At 53.4% G+C, this 13,154-nt stretch overlaps 1 protein-coding gene across 1 annotated transcript in view; it reads left to right on the top strand.

The window, feature by feature from the left end:
• The first annotated feature begins 1,311 nt into the window (after positions 1-1,311).
• The window catches only part of LOC128903424 (olfactory receptor 5B21-like), a 50,536-nt gene continuing 38,693 nt past the window's right edge, over positions 1,312-13,154 (top strand). The window contains exon 1 of the mRNA XM_054187435.1: positions 1,312-2,266. Within this exon, the coding sequence (XP_054043410.1) occupies positions 1,312-2,266 (955 nt within the window). The remainder of the gene's footprint in view (positions 2,267-13,154) is intronic.

Here is a 13,154-nt window from a genome sequence, read left to right on the forward strand (position 1 = left end):
CAGCCAGACTGCCTGTGACCTTCATTTTGCCACGCAAATTGCTGCTTTGTTTCTGGTTTTTTTTTACTTTTTCTCTGATTGTATGATGATCATGTAGGTTTTGATCTACAGTGGTCATGTTTCTCACTTCTAGTCTGTGAGGAGGGCTGGAGACATTAGTGACTCTGCAGTGACTCTAGTAACCTCTCCTAATGGTGTCTGTCATCATCACCTGCAGAAGCAATTCATCCAGACCAGGAGATGGGATTTCAAGGGATCCCTCTTCCAGGGAGTGCTGAGCAGAAGGATGTTTCTCAGGCATGGACTTCCCCTGGCTGCACTCTCAGGCATGTTCTGTGCACTTTTACACGCCCCCGACCCTGCTCTTGTGCCACCTCACCCCCAGGCACCCTGGGGACACCCTTGCCAGTGCCCAGCAATGCTGGGCAGTGAGCCCTGTGAGCACAGATGGCTGGGATGACCTCATGAGGTCCTGCTACTGGTCTGGGATGTGTAGGGAGGCAGCCCCAAAGCCCTCAGGAACCACCAACGAAGAGGGAAAGACATGACTGAAATGATCCTCCCTGTCCCTTTCCCTTCCTTCCTGCACAGTCTCTCCTGTTTCCCGATTCTCTCAGTTATGGTTTTCCTCCTGTTTAGTTTTTCAACTTCTGTACCAGTTTTTCCTCCATGGTTTGATACACAAAGTGATTTTAGGCATCCTCTCAGAGAGTCCCACAGCATCGACAGCCCCACCCTGCTGTTTCTCCAAGGCAGGAATTCCAGACTCAGTTTGCCAGTGGAAGTGATTGTTCTGGGTCAGTGTGGGAAGTAAGTGGCTTTGGGGGGACTCCTACATGAAGTGCTGGGACCACTTGCTTTGTGCAGCGTCCATCCTCTTCTTCGGAGGGAGAAGGGTCTCTGGTGTCGCATAGTTCACACAAAGGACTTTCAGAGTGAAAGGAGTGTGTTATATCCAATACCTTTCTCTCTCCTGAGAGCAGAAGGACCTCTGTCCTTGATACCTAAACTGGGTCTTCCTGGGAGCAAATTTGGGCACACGAAGGAAAGCTCTCTCTGAGAGACCAAGTGCACGTTTTGGTTTTGTTCTGTAGTGAGAAACATGCAGCTCTACAGGGCAGCTCAACTCCTTGGTATGAGGAGGTCTCTGGAAGAAACAGTTTCGCTGCTGTCTCTAGGCACAGAGTCCACAGAGTCAATGTGAAGAGATTTCTTTAAAAAAATCTTTTTAAAAGTAAAGACAGAAATACACATTCCTTCTTGGTGCTCCTCTTCTTGGGAACTGCAGAAATAAAAGAGAAACACCACAGCATGGATGGAGGGCAATGGGTCAATGGGACACCACCAGTGGAGTTCCTGCTGCTGGGAATGAGTGATGATCCCTCTCTCCAGACACTGCCCTTCATCCTTTCACTTGTCATCTACACTGTGACTGTCTTTGGGAACATCCTCATTGTTGTGCTGGTGATGGCAGATCAGCATCTGCGCACCCCCATGTACTTCTTCCTCGACAATCTGTCCTCCTTGGAGATCTGCTACAGCTCTACCATCTTGTCCCGGCTGCTGGCCAGCTTCCTGACTGGGGACAAGACCATCTCTGCTCATGGCTGTATGGCTCAGTTCTACTTTTTTTCCACTTCTGCTGGTACTGAGTGTTACCTGCTGGCAGCCATGCCCTATAATCAGTACTTGGCCATCTGCCAGCCCTTACTCTATGCAAGCCACATGACCTGGAAGGTGAGTCTCCAGTTGGCAGCTGCGTCTTGGCTGGGGGGATTGCTGCTATTTGCAGTACTCATCTTCCTCTTATTTCAGTTGAAGTTCTACAGCCCCAAGGCAATTGACCACTTCTGTGATTTTACTCCGTTGATGGAGCTCTCCTGCAGTGACACCAACGTGCTTACAGGGGCCGCTTTAATCTTTGTCTTCTTGGATGCAGTATTCCCTTTTCTGTTCACACTGGCCTCCTATGTGTTTATCATAGCTGCCATCCTGAGGATCCCGTCCCATCAGGGCAGGCAAAAAGCCTTCTCCACCTGTTCCTCTCACCTTACTGTCGTCACTCTCTTCTATGGCACTCTTATCATTGTCTACATGCTGCCCAGGACAACTCCACCGAGGCAGCTCAACAAAGTATTCTCCTTTTTCTACACTGTCCTCACACCCCTGATTAACGCCCTCATCTCCAGTTTGAGGAACAGGGAGGTCAGGGAGGCCCTCTGGAAGGTGCTCAGGAAAGCAAAGGCCTGCACCCAGAACTCCTGGCGTGAGGGTGACAGTAGGAACAAACCACTTGCAAGTCTTTCACAAGGGCAAGTGCTGAATACTGGGCACACCTCCAGAAGTGTGTGCCACTGCGCCTACTTGAAACTAGCGCAGGGATGAAAGAGGAGAGTTCTCATAAATAAATACTCTTGTAGAGGACAGACTGTGAAAAATGCAATGGGTTGGCCTTTCCCTTCATGATAAATGGTTTGGTGACCTTATTTGTGTGAACTTCTTAAATGACAGTTCTCCTTTACTGAGAAAGTAGAAGACCAAATTTGGGCCGACATCCGAGTATCATCCAGACAAGCATGAGGGCATATCATTCCCTCCTCTGTTCCCTGAGGGGTCAACAAGCCCCTGCCCCAGCTGCACTCCTCTGGCTCCAGCTGTACCTTTGTTCTTTTCTCTTCACCTTTCTGGTAGGGAAATAGGGACAGCCTGATCCTAGCTTCTTCACCTTGAAGGATCAGGCTTTCCTTCTCAGCCATATTTCTCCACTGGAAAGCCCTGATTCAGCCTTCCTCCAGAGCCCAGGGACAGGAGTGGGCTTGGGGTCTGGATTCCCACAGATCTCGATTGCTTCAGTCCCCTTTGGGATGGGAGCCTTTGCCACCAGCACACACAGCTGACTCCTCTTCAGCTTCCTCACCAAGAGCCCTGTGGCCTCTTCTGCAAAGCTGTTCTCTGATCACTTGGCCCCTAGCTGACGCTTTGCACGGGGCTTTTGGGTTTACTGCACCCCAATGTGCAGGACTCTGCCCCTGCCTTGGCTGGATTTCAGGATGCTCCTGAAAGTCCCATTCTGCAGCATGTCATATCATAGAATCATATAATCATTTTGGTTGGAAGAGACCTTTAAGATCATCAAGTCCAAGCACTAACCTAGCACTGCCAAGTTACCCCTAAACCATGTCCCTTAGCACTACATTTACATGTCTTTTAAATACTTCCAGGGATGGCGACTCAACCACTTCCCTGGGCAGCCTGTTCCAATGTTTGATAACCCTTTCAGTGAAGACATTTTTCCTTATATCCAGTCTAAACCTCCCCTGGTGCGACTTGAGACTGTTCCCTCTTGTCCTATCGCCTGTTACTGACCAACCCCCACCTCGCGACAACCTCCTTTCAGGTCGATGTAGAGAGCAGTAAGGTCTCTCCTCAGGCTCTTTTTCTCCAGGCTGAACAACCCAAGTTGGCTCAGATGCTTTTCAGAAGACTTGTGCTCTAGACCCCTCACCAGCTTCGTTGCCCTTCTTTGGATACGCTCCAGCACCTCAATGTCTTTCTTGTGGTGAGGCGCCCAAAACTGCAGACAATATTTGAGGCGCGGCCTCACCAGTGCCGAGTCCAGGGGGACCATCACTGCCCTAGTCCTGCTGGCCACACTATTTCTAATACAAGTCAAGATGCAATTGGCCACCTTGGCCACCTGGACACCCTGCTGGCTTATATTCATCCAACTGTCAACCAACACCCGCAGGTCCTTTTCCGCCGGGCAGCTCTCCAGCCACTCTGCCCCTGGCCTGAGGCGTTCATGGGGTTGGTGTGACCCAAGTGCAGGACCCGGCACTTGGCCTTGTTGAACCTCATACCATTGCCTGGGTCCATCGATCCAGGAAGGCTGTAGAGCCTTCCTACCTCAAGCAGATCAACATCCCTCCCAACTTGGTGTCGTCTGCAAACTTACTGAGGGTGCACTGAATCCCCTTGTCCAGACTGTTGATAACGATATTAAAGAGAACCGGCCCCAATACTGAGCCCTGGGGAACACCACTTATGACCAGCTGCCAACTGGATTTAACCCTGTTCACTACAACTCTGGGCCATCCAGCCAGTTTTTCACCCAGTGAAGTGTACTCACATCCAAGCCACGGTCAGCCAGTTTCTCCAGGAGAATGCTGTGGTAAATGGTGTCAAAGGCTTTACTAAGGACTAGGCAGACAACATCCACAGCCTGTCCATCATTCACTAAGTGGGTCACCTTATCATAGAAGGAGATCAGGTTTGTCAAGCAAGACTTGCCTTTCGTAAACCCATGCTGACTGCGCCTGAGCAGCTGGTTGTCCTGTACGCGTCACGTGATGGCACTGAAGATGATCTGCTCCATGACCTTCCCCACCACCAAGGTCAGACTGACAGGCCTGTAATTCACCGGATCCTTCTTGCAGTCCTTCTTGTAGATGGGCGTCACATTTGCTAACCTCCAATCAACTGGGAGCTCCCCGGTTAGCCGGGACTGCTGATAAATGATGGAAAGTGGCTTCGTGAGCACATTCACCAACTCCCTCAGTTGGATCCTCCCTTAGGTGGATCCCATCCGGCTTCATAGAAATTTCAAGATGCCCCTCAATAGCAACCTGGCTTCCAGAGTCTCAAGCAGCAGTTAACAGAGACCAGAGCTCTTGGGTCAGCGGTGGATGGGCACTGAAGGATCTTCCTTTGGTTTAACTTGGGAGAGGCTCAAGAAAGGCCCTATCACAAAGGGATAAAATGATCCTTGGTCTCCTGTAAAGAGCAAACTCCTTGTGGGATAGTGAATGGGGTTTGTGGGAATGTATGAAGAGGACTGTGGGAACACACAAAGGTTATGCTAGGTTGTTCAGAAGGGCCAAAGGCAGGGATCTGGAGGGATCCAGGTCACTGTCCTGGTTTGAGGTGAACCAATTTTCTGTTCATTAATTTTACCTTTTAGCTGAGCCTTATGGAGACACTGTTCATTCTCAGAGCGATAAGACCAAGGGATGGTACGCAGAGAGGCTCTTGCTTATACTTACCACTATAACAACCAAGGCCAGATAACTTTTGTTATTTGCCCCATTGGAGGGACAAAAGTGGGAAAGCATAAAGGGGTCGCACCCACAGTGAGGAGAGTTCAGGATAGGTGACCCAAATGTAACCAAGAGGGTATTCCATCCCATCTGCCCCATGCTCAGAATAAAAGCTGAGGGATCAATGGGTCAGCCTCTTTCTTCAATGGCTGGTGTCCGAGGAGGACTCTGTCTGTTCATCTGCCTTTGATCCCAATCTGTGCCTTCCTGAATCCAGATCCAGAATCCAGTTCCCATCCATTGCTGAGTCCAGTCTGGGACTTTCCCAATGCCTGCTGGTAACGTGATCATCATCCTGGGAGCTTACTACAGTTTTGTGTATATTTTATATATTTCATTCTTTTCTTTTTATTTTATTATTAATATTTCATTAAAGTAGTTCAGGTTTTTTCCTAAACTCGTAAGTTTCTTTTTCTCTGTCCCTCCTCTCCTTGGAGACAGAGGTGGGGGAGAGCATCTGTCATTCATCTCGGTGGCCAGTCTGGCCCAAACCGTGACAGATGCCCAATGTGGGGCTTGAGTGGGGCTTGACCAGAGCTCTGATAGATTGCCTGAATAGTTTGAATTCCAGCTTGCTCAGAGATTAAAACAGAAAGCTGACATCATATCATTCTTAAGCAAAATGTTGTATCACGCCTTTAGACAGCTCTGTTTGAAGTTAGTTGTTGCAACGCTGCTTAACCTGCTGAATGTGTTGCATGGTTTATTTGCTCTTTGGGTTTGAATGCGGTGGTTTAAATGTGCAATTTTGCTGTAGTTTGGAATTCAGATGTATAATATGGTTACTTGGATAACAGTTCTTCCTGCATATCTTGGGCATCAAGTGATGTATTCTATTACTAATTACACTTTCAATTTTACCTGGGGAAAGTTTACTTCGCCCTTTAATACTTACCCCAAAGTCACACCATCAGAGCTAGGGGAAACCTTTTGGGCTGTTTAAAAAATGAATGTTACTTTCATAAAATCATGATTTAGTTGTTGGTATTTCTGAATGTGTTGCAGGGGTAGTTTTTTATTAAACCAGTGCAGGAGTGAGCGTTGTGTAACATGTGCTGCTGCTACTCAAAGACAACGAGCCACTCCCTGACCTGTACTGGCACCAGCCACTCTGCCGCCTGCACTGGCACAAGCCCCTCTGCAGCCTGTACTGCCACAAGCTACTCCAGCCTCAACAACAAGCACCGTCACTACTCCAGCTGCTTTAACAACAAGTACCACTGCTACTCAAACTCCATCAGAACTGGTACAAGTTGCCCCAGTGACCAGGAAGCAGAAAAGGAGGTCAGCTCATTCCCCTGCCCCTTATGAAAAAGACCAGCACAAGCCAGACAGCATGGGAGTTCTGATGAAGATCCAAGAGAGGGTCCTTCTAAAGCAAACAAAGGAAAGAGTCCTTCTAAAACAGACAAAGGAAAGATTCCTTCTAAAGCAGATCAGGGAGAAGGTCCTTCTCAGGCAGTGTCAATGCAGGAGGAGGATTCAGATGCAGAGATAATTGTTAAATCCTTCTCTATGAAGGATTTGTGAAATATGAGGAAGGACTTTAGTTGTCATGAAGGTGAGATACTTATCTGCTGGTTGCTCTGATGCTGGGACAATGGGGCTGATACCATAGACTTAGAAGGTAAAGAAGCTAGGCAGCTGGGAAACCTGGCCAGAGACGGAGCTATCAATAAAGTGATTGGGAGAAAGACAAACACTCTCAGTCTCTGGAGGCAACTGTATCAGCCATAAAAGGCAGATATCCCTTCAGGGATGATATTGAATGCCATCCAAGCAAACGGACCAGCATAGAAAAAAGTAATTAAGTACCTGAGAGAAGAGGCTGGGCGAAAGGTGATTTGTGGTGACAGTAATGTCTGTGGTGATGGAGCTAAATGCAGTTTTGAAAGAACTGTATATTTTTCATTCTTTTATTTTTATTATTTTCCTAAAACTTCCATTAAATTAGTTTAGTTCTTCTAAACTCGTCTCTTTCTCTCTCTTCCAAGTCTCCTCAGAGAGTTGGGTAGAACATCTCTCTTTAATTTAGGTGGACCGTCCGTCCCAAAAAAGGACACTCAACTGTTAGGGCCAGTTCAGTTTGGCTTCCGGGTCTTCCTCAGCTCCATTTCTGATTGCAACTTCAGTCCTGAAGGCAACTCAGCTGGGATGTTGGACAGACTAATCTAGGCAGCTTGAACGAAGTTACCTTGGCTCCTGGTAGCAGCTCAGCTAAGCTCTTGGGGCCAGCGAATGGGACACACAAAGCTCAGCTCCGGGGGCTCACTGTGCTCAGCATGTGGGGCATCTTAGCCCGACTCCTGAGCTGACTCCGCTCCAAACTCGGCACAGCCTTGCCTTGTCTTTTAGCGCTAAGTCAGATGGGCTCCTGTGGCCAGCTCTACCCAAATCCTTGGCCGGCTCATCTCGGATCCTGGGATGGCTGGTGGAGGCTCCTACGCTGTCTCCGCAGGGTTCCTAGGGCCAGCTCTGCTCCTTGCGCTATCAGCCTGCTTCCTTCTGTGCTCTGAGCTCACCTCCTTGGTCCAGCGCTGCTCTGCACCTGGGGCCGCATCAGCTTGGCTCTTGTGACGGACTCACAGGAATGTTTGTATCCAGCGCAGCTCGTCATTCGGGCTGTGTTCGACTTGGCTCCTGGGAATGCCTCAAATTCGCTCCTGGGATGCCTCCGTAAAGCTCCTGGCCTGGCTCCGCATGGATCCTAGGGCACACTCAACACAGCTCCCTGCACCAACTCAACATGCCTCCTTCTGCCGACTCAGCTCTCCTTTTACAACCAGCTTGTCTTGGCTCCTTGGGCAAACTCAACTTAACTACTAGAGACAGCTCTGCTCGGATCGTGAGGCCAGAGAAGCTCGACTTTTGGGGACGCCTCCACTCGGTTACTGGGACACACAAAGCTCACCTCCTGGGGCTCGCTGCGCTCAGCATCTGGAGCATCTTGGACCAGCTCCTGAGCTGACTCAGTTCGAACCTCGGCGTAGCCTTGCCTTGTCTTTTAGCGCAAAGTCAGATGGGCTCCTGTGGCCAGCTCTGCCCAACTCCTTGGCCGGTTCATCGCAGTTCCTGGGATGGCTGGTGGAGGCTCCTACGCTGGCTCTGCAGGGTTCCTAGGGCCAGCTCCGCTCCTTGCGCTATCTCAGCCTGGTTCCTCGTACAATCTGAGCTCGCCTCCTTGGTCCACCGCTGCTCTGCACCTGGGGCCGCATCAGCTTGGCTCTTGTGACGGACTCGTCTGAATGCTTTTATCCAGCGCAGCTTGGCGTTGGGGCTGTGTTCAACTCGGCTCCTGGGATACCTCCAGAAGTCTCCTGGACTGGCTACGCATGGATCCTACGGCACTCTCAACTCAGCTCCTTACAGTAACTCCACATGCCTCCTTCTGTCCCCGCACCTCCCGTGTTTCAACCGCCAAAACCTGGCTCCTTGGACCATCTAACCTTGACTCCTGGTGACAGCTCAGTTCGGATCCTGAGGCCAGTGAAGCTCGACTTTTGGGGATGCCTCCACTCAGGTCTTGGGACACACGTGCTCGGCTCCTAAGGCTTGCTGCACCCAGCCTGTGGGGCATCTTGTACCAACTCCTGACCTGACTCTGCTGGGACCTCAGCGCAGCCTTCTTTGAACCGCCTCGGTTTGACTGCTTGGACCAACTCACCCTGATTCCTGGTGGCAGCTCAGCTCACATCCTGAGGCCAGCGAAGGTCGACTTTTGGGGACACCTCCACTCAGTTTCTGGGAGTGCCACAGCTCTGCTCCTGGGGCTCGTTGCGCTCAGCATGTGGGGAATCTTGGACCAACTCCTGAGCTGACTCCGCTCGGATCTCGGCGTAGCCTTGCCTTGTCTTTTGGCGCAAAGTCAGACGGGCTCCTGCGGCGACCTCTGCCCAACTACTTGGCCGGCTCACCTAAGCTCTGGGACAGATGGTGGAGGCTCCTACGCTGGCTCCGCAGGGTTCCTAGGGCCAGTTCCACTCCTTGCGCAATCTCAGCCTGGTTCCTCGTACAATCTGAGCTCGGCTCCTTAGTCCAGCACTGCTCTGCACCTGGGGCCGCATCAGCTTGGCTCTTGTGACGGACTCGCCTGAATGTTTGTATCCAGCGCAGCTCGGCATTGGGGCTGTCTTTGACTCGGCTACTGGGAACACCTCAGCTCGCCTACTGGGACACCTCCAGAAGGCTCCTGGCCTGGCTCCGCATCGATCCTAGGGCACACTCAACTCAGCTCCCTGCACCAACTCAACATGCCTTCTTCTGTCCCCGCATCTCCCTTGTTTCAACAGCCTCAACTTGGCTCCTTGGGCCGACTCAACTTGGCTCCTTCGGCCATCTCAACTTGGCTCCTGGTGGCAGCTCAGCTTGCATTCTGAGGCCAGCGAAGCTCCACTTTTGGGGACGCCTCCACTCGGTTCCTGGGACACACGCCCTTAGCTCCTGGGGCTCGCTGCACACAGTTTCTGGGGAATCTTGGACCAACTCCTGAGCTGACTCCGCTCAGACATCAGCGCAGATTTTCCTTGTCTTTTGGCACAAAGTCAGACGGGCTCCTGTGGCCAGCTCTGCCCAACTCCTTGGCCGGTCCATCGCAGCTCCTGGGATGGCTGGTGGAGGCTCCAACACTGGCTCCGCAGGGTTTCTAGGGCCAGCTTTGCTGCTTGCGCTATCTCAGCCTGGTTCATCGTGCGGTCTGAGCTCGCCTCCTTGGTCCACCGCTGCTCTGCACCTGGGGCCGCATCAGCTTGGCTCTTGTGACGGACTCACCTGAATGTTTGTATACAACGCAGCTCAGCGTTCGGGCTGTGTTCGACTGGGCTACGGGAAAGACCTCAGCTCGCCTCCCGGGACACCTCCGTAAGGCTCCTGGCCTGGCTCCTCATGGATCCTAGGACACACTCAACTAAGCTCCCTGCACCAACTCAACATGCCTCTTTCTGTCCCCGCACCTCCCATGTTTGAACCGCCTCAGCTTAGCTCCTTGGGCCAACTTGGCTCCTGCTGGCAGCTCAGCTCACATTCTGAGGCCAGCGAAGCTCCACTTTTGGGGACGCCTGTACTCGGTTTCTGGGGCACACGCGCTCAGTTCCTGGGGCTCACTGCACACGGCATGTGGGGCATCTTGGACCAAATGTGAGCTGACTCCGCTCGGACCTCGGCGTGGCCTTGCCTTGTCTTTTGGCGCAAAGTCAGATGGGCCCCTGCAGCCAGCTCTGCCCAATTCCGGGGCCGGCACATCGCAGCTCCTGGGACGGCTGGTGCAGGCTCCTACGCTGGCTCCGCAGGGTTCCTAGGGCCAGCTCCGCTCCTTGCGCTATCTCAGCCTGGTTCCTCATGCAATCTGAGCTCGCCTCCTTGGTCCACCGCTGCTCTGCACCTGGGGCCGCATCAGCTTGGCTCTTTTGACGGCCTCGCCTGAATGTTTATATCCAGCGCAGCTCAGCGTTCGGGCTGTGTTCGACTCGGCTACTGGGAACACCTCAGCTCGCCTCCTGGGACACCTCCAGAAGTCTCCTGGCCTGGCTCCACATGGATCCTAGGGCACACTCAACTCAGCTCCCTGCACCAACTCAACATGCCTCCTTCTGTCCCCGCACCTCCCATGTTTGAACTGCCTCAGCTTGGCTCCTTGGCCCGCTCAACTTGGCTCCCGGTGGCAGCTCAGCTCGCATTCTGAGGCCAGCGAAGCTCCACTTTTGGGGACGCCTCCACTCAGTTACTGGGACACACACGCTCAGCTCCTGGGGCTCGCTGCGCCCAGAATGTGGGGCATCTCGGACCAACTCCTGAGCTGACTCCGTTCGGACCTCGGCGTAGCCTTGCCTTGTCTTTTGGCGCAAAGTCAGATGGGCTCCTGCGGCCAGCTCTGCCCAACTCCTTGGCCGGTCCATCGCAACTCCTGGGATGGCTGGTGGAGGGTCCAACGCTGGCTCCGCAGGGTTCCTAGGGCCAGTTCCACTCCTTGCGCTATCTTAGCCTGGTTCATCGTGCGGTCTGAGCTCGCCTCCTTGGTCCACCGCTGCTCTGCACCTGGGGCCGCATCAGCTTGGCTCTTGTGACGGACTCACCTGAATGTTTGTATCCAGCGCAGCTCGGCGTTTGGGCTGTGTTCGACTCGCCTCCTGGGACACCTCCAGAAGTCTCCTGGCCTGGCTCTGCATCGATCCTACGGCACACTCAAGTGAGCTCCCTGCACCAACTCAACATGCCTCCTTCCGTCCCCGCACCTCCTGTGTTTCAACTGCCTCAACATGGCTCCTTGGGCCAACCCACCTCGACTCCAGGTGGCAGCTCAGCTCAGATTCTGCGGCCAGTGAAGCTCCACTTTTGGGGACGCCTCCCCTTGGTTCCTGGGACACACGCCCTCGGCTCCTGCGGCTTGCTGCACTCAGCCTGTGGGGCATCTTGGACCAACTCCTGAGCTGACTCCGTTCGGACCTCGGCGTAGCCTTGCCTTGTCTTTTGGCGCAAAATCAGATGAGCTCCTGTGGCCAGCTCTGCCCAACTCCTTGGCCGGTTCATCGCAGTTCCTGGGATGGCTGGTGGAGGCTCCTACGCTGGCTCTGCAGGGTTCCTAGGGCCAGCTCCGCTCCTTGCGCTATCTCAGCCTGGTTCCTCGTACAATCTGAGCTCGCCTCCTTGGTCCACCGCTGCTCTGCACCTGGGGCCGCATCAGCTTGGCTCTTGTGACGGACTCGTCTGAATGCTTTTATCCAGCGCAGCTTGGCGTTGGGGCTGTGTTCAACTCGGCTCCTGGGATACCTCCAGAAGTCTCCTGGACTGGCTACGCATGGATCCTACGGCACTCTCAACTCAGCTCCTTACAGTAACTCCACATGCCTCCTTCTGTCCCCGCACCTCCCGTGTTTCAACCGCCAAAACCTGGCTCCTTGGACCATCTAACCTTGACTCCTGGTGACAGCTCAGTTCGGATCCTGAGGCCAGTGAAGCTCGACTTTTGGGGATGCCTCCACTCAGGTCTTGGGACACACGTGCTCGGCTCCTAAGGCTTGCTGCACCCAGCCTGTGGGGCATCTTGTACCAACTCCTGACCTGACTCTGCTGGGACCTCAGCGCAGCCTTCTTTGAACCGCCTCGGTTTGACTGCTTGGACCAACTCACCCTGATTCCTGGTGGCAGCTCAGCTCGCATCCTGAGGCCAGCGAAGGTCGACTTTTGGGGACGCCTCCACTCAGTTTCTGGGAGTGCCACAGCTCTGCTCCTGGGGCTCGTTGCGCTCAGCATGTGGGGAATCTTGGACCAACTCCTGAGCTGACTCCGCTCGGATCTCGGCGTAGCCTTGCCTTGTCTTTTGGCGCAAAGTCAGACGGGCTCCTGCGGCGACCTCTGCCCAACTACTTGGCCGGCTCACCTAAGCTCTGGGACAGATGGTGGAGGCTCCTACGCTGGCTCCGCAGGGTTCCTAGGGCCAGCTCCGCTCCTTGCGCAATCTCAGCCTGGTTCCTCGTACAATCTGAGCTCGGCTCCTTAGTCCAGCACTGCTCTGCACCTGGGGCCGCATCAGCTTGGCTCTTGTGACGGACTCGCCTGAATGTTTGTATCCAGCGCAGCTCGGCATTGGGGCTGTCTTCGACTCGGCTACTGGGAACACCTCAGCTCGCCTACTGGGACACCTCCAGAAGGCTCCTGGCCTGGCTCCGCATCGATCCTAGGGCACACTCAACTCAGCTCCCTGCACCAACTCAACATGCCTTCTTCTGTCCCCGCATCTCCCTTGTTTCAACAGCCTCAACTTGGCTCCTTGGGCCGACTCAACTTGGCTCCTTCGGCCATCTCAACTTGGCTCCTGGTGGCAGCTCAGCTTGCATTCTGAGGCCAGCGAAGCTCCACTTTTGGGGACGCCTCCCCTCGGTTCCTGGGACACACGCCCTTAGCTCCTGGGGCTCGCTGCACACAGTTTCTGGGGAATCTTGGACCAACTCCTGAGCTGACTCCGCTCAGACATCAGCGCAGATTTTCCTTGTCTTTTGGCACAAAGTCAGACGGGCTCCTGTGGCCAGCTCTGCCCAACTCCTTGGCCGGTCCATCGCAGCTCCT

The sequence above is a fragment of the Rissa tridactyla genome, unplaced genomic scaffold, assembly GCF_028500815.1.
Source record: "Rissa tridactyla isolate bRisTri1 unplaced genomic scaffold, bRisTri1.patW.cur.20221130 scaffold_33, whole genome shotgun sequence".
Taxonomy (NCBI): domain Eukaryota; kingdom Metazoa; phylum Chordata; class Aves; order Charadriiformes; family Laridae; genus Rissa; species Rissa tridactyla.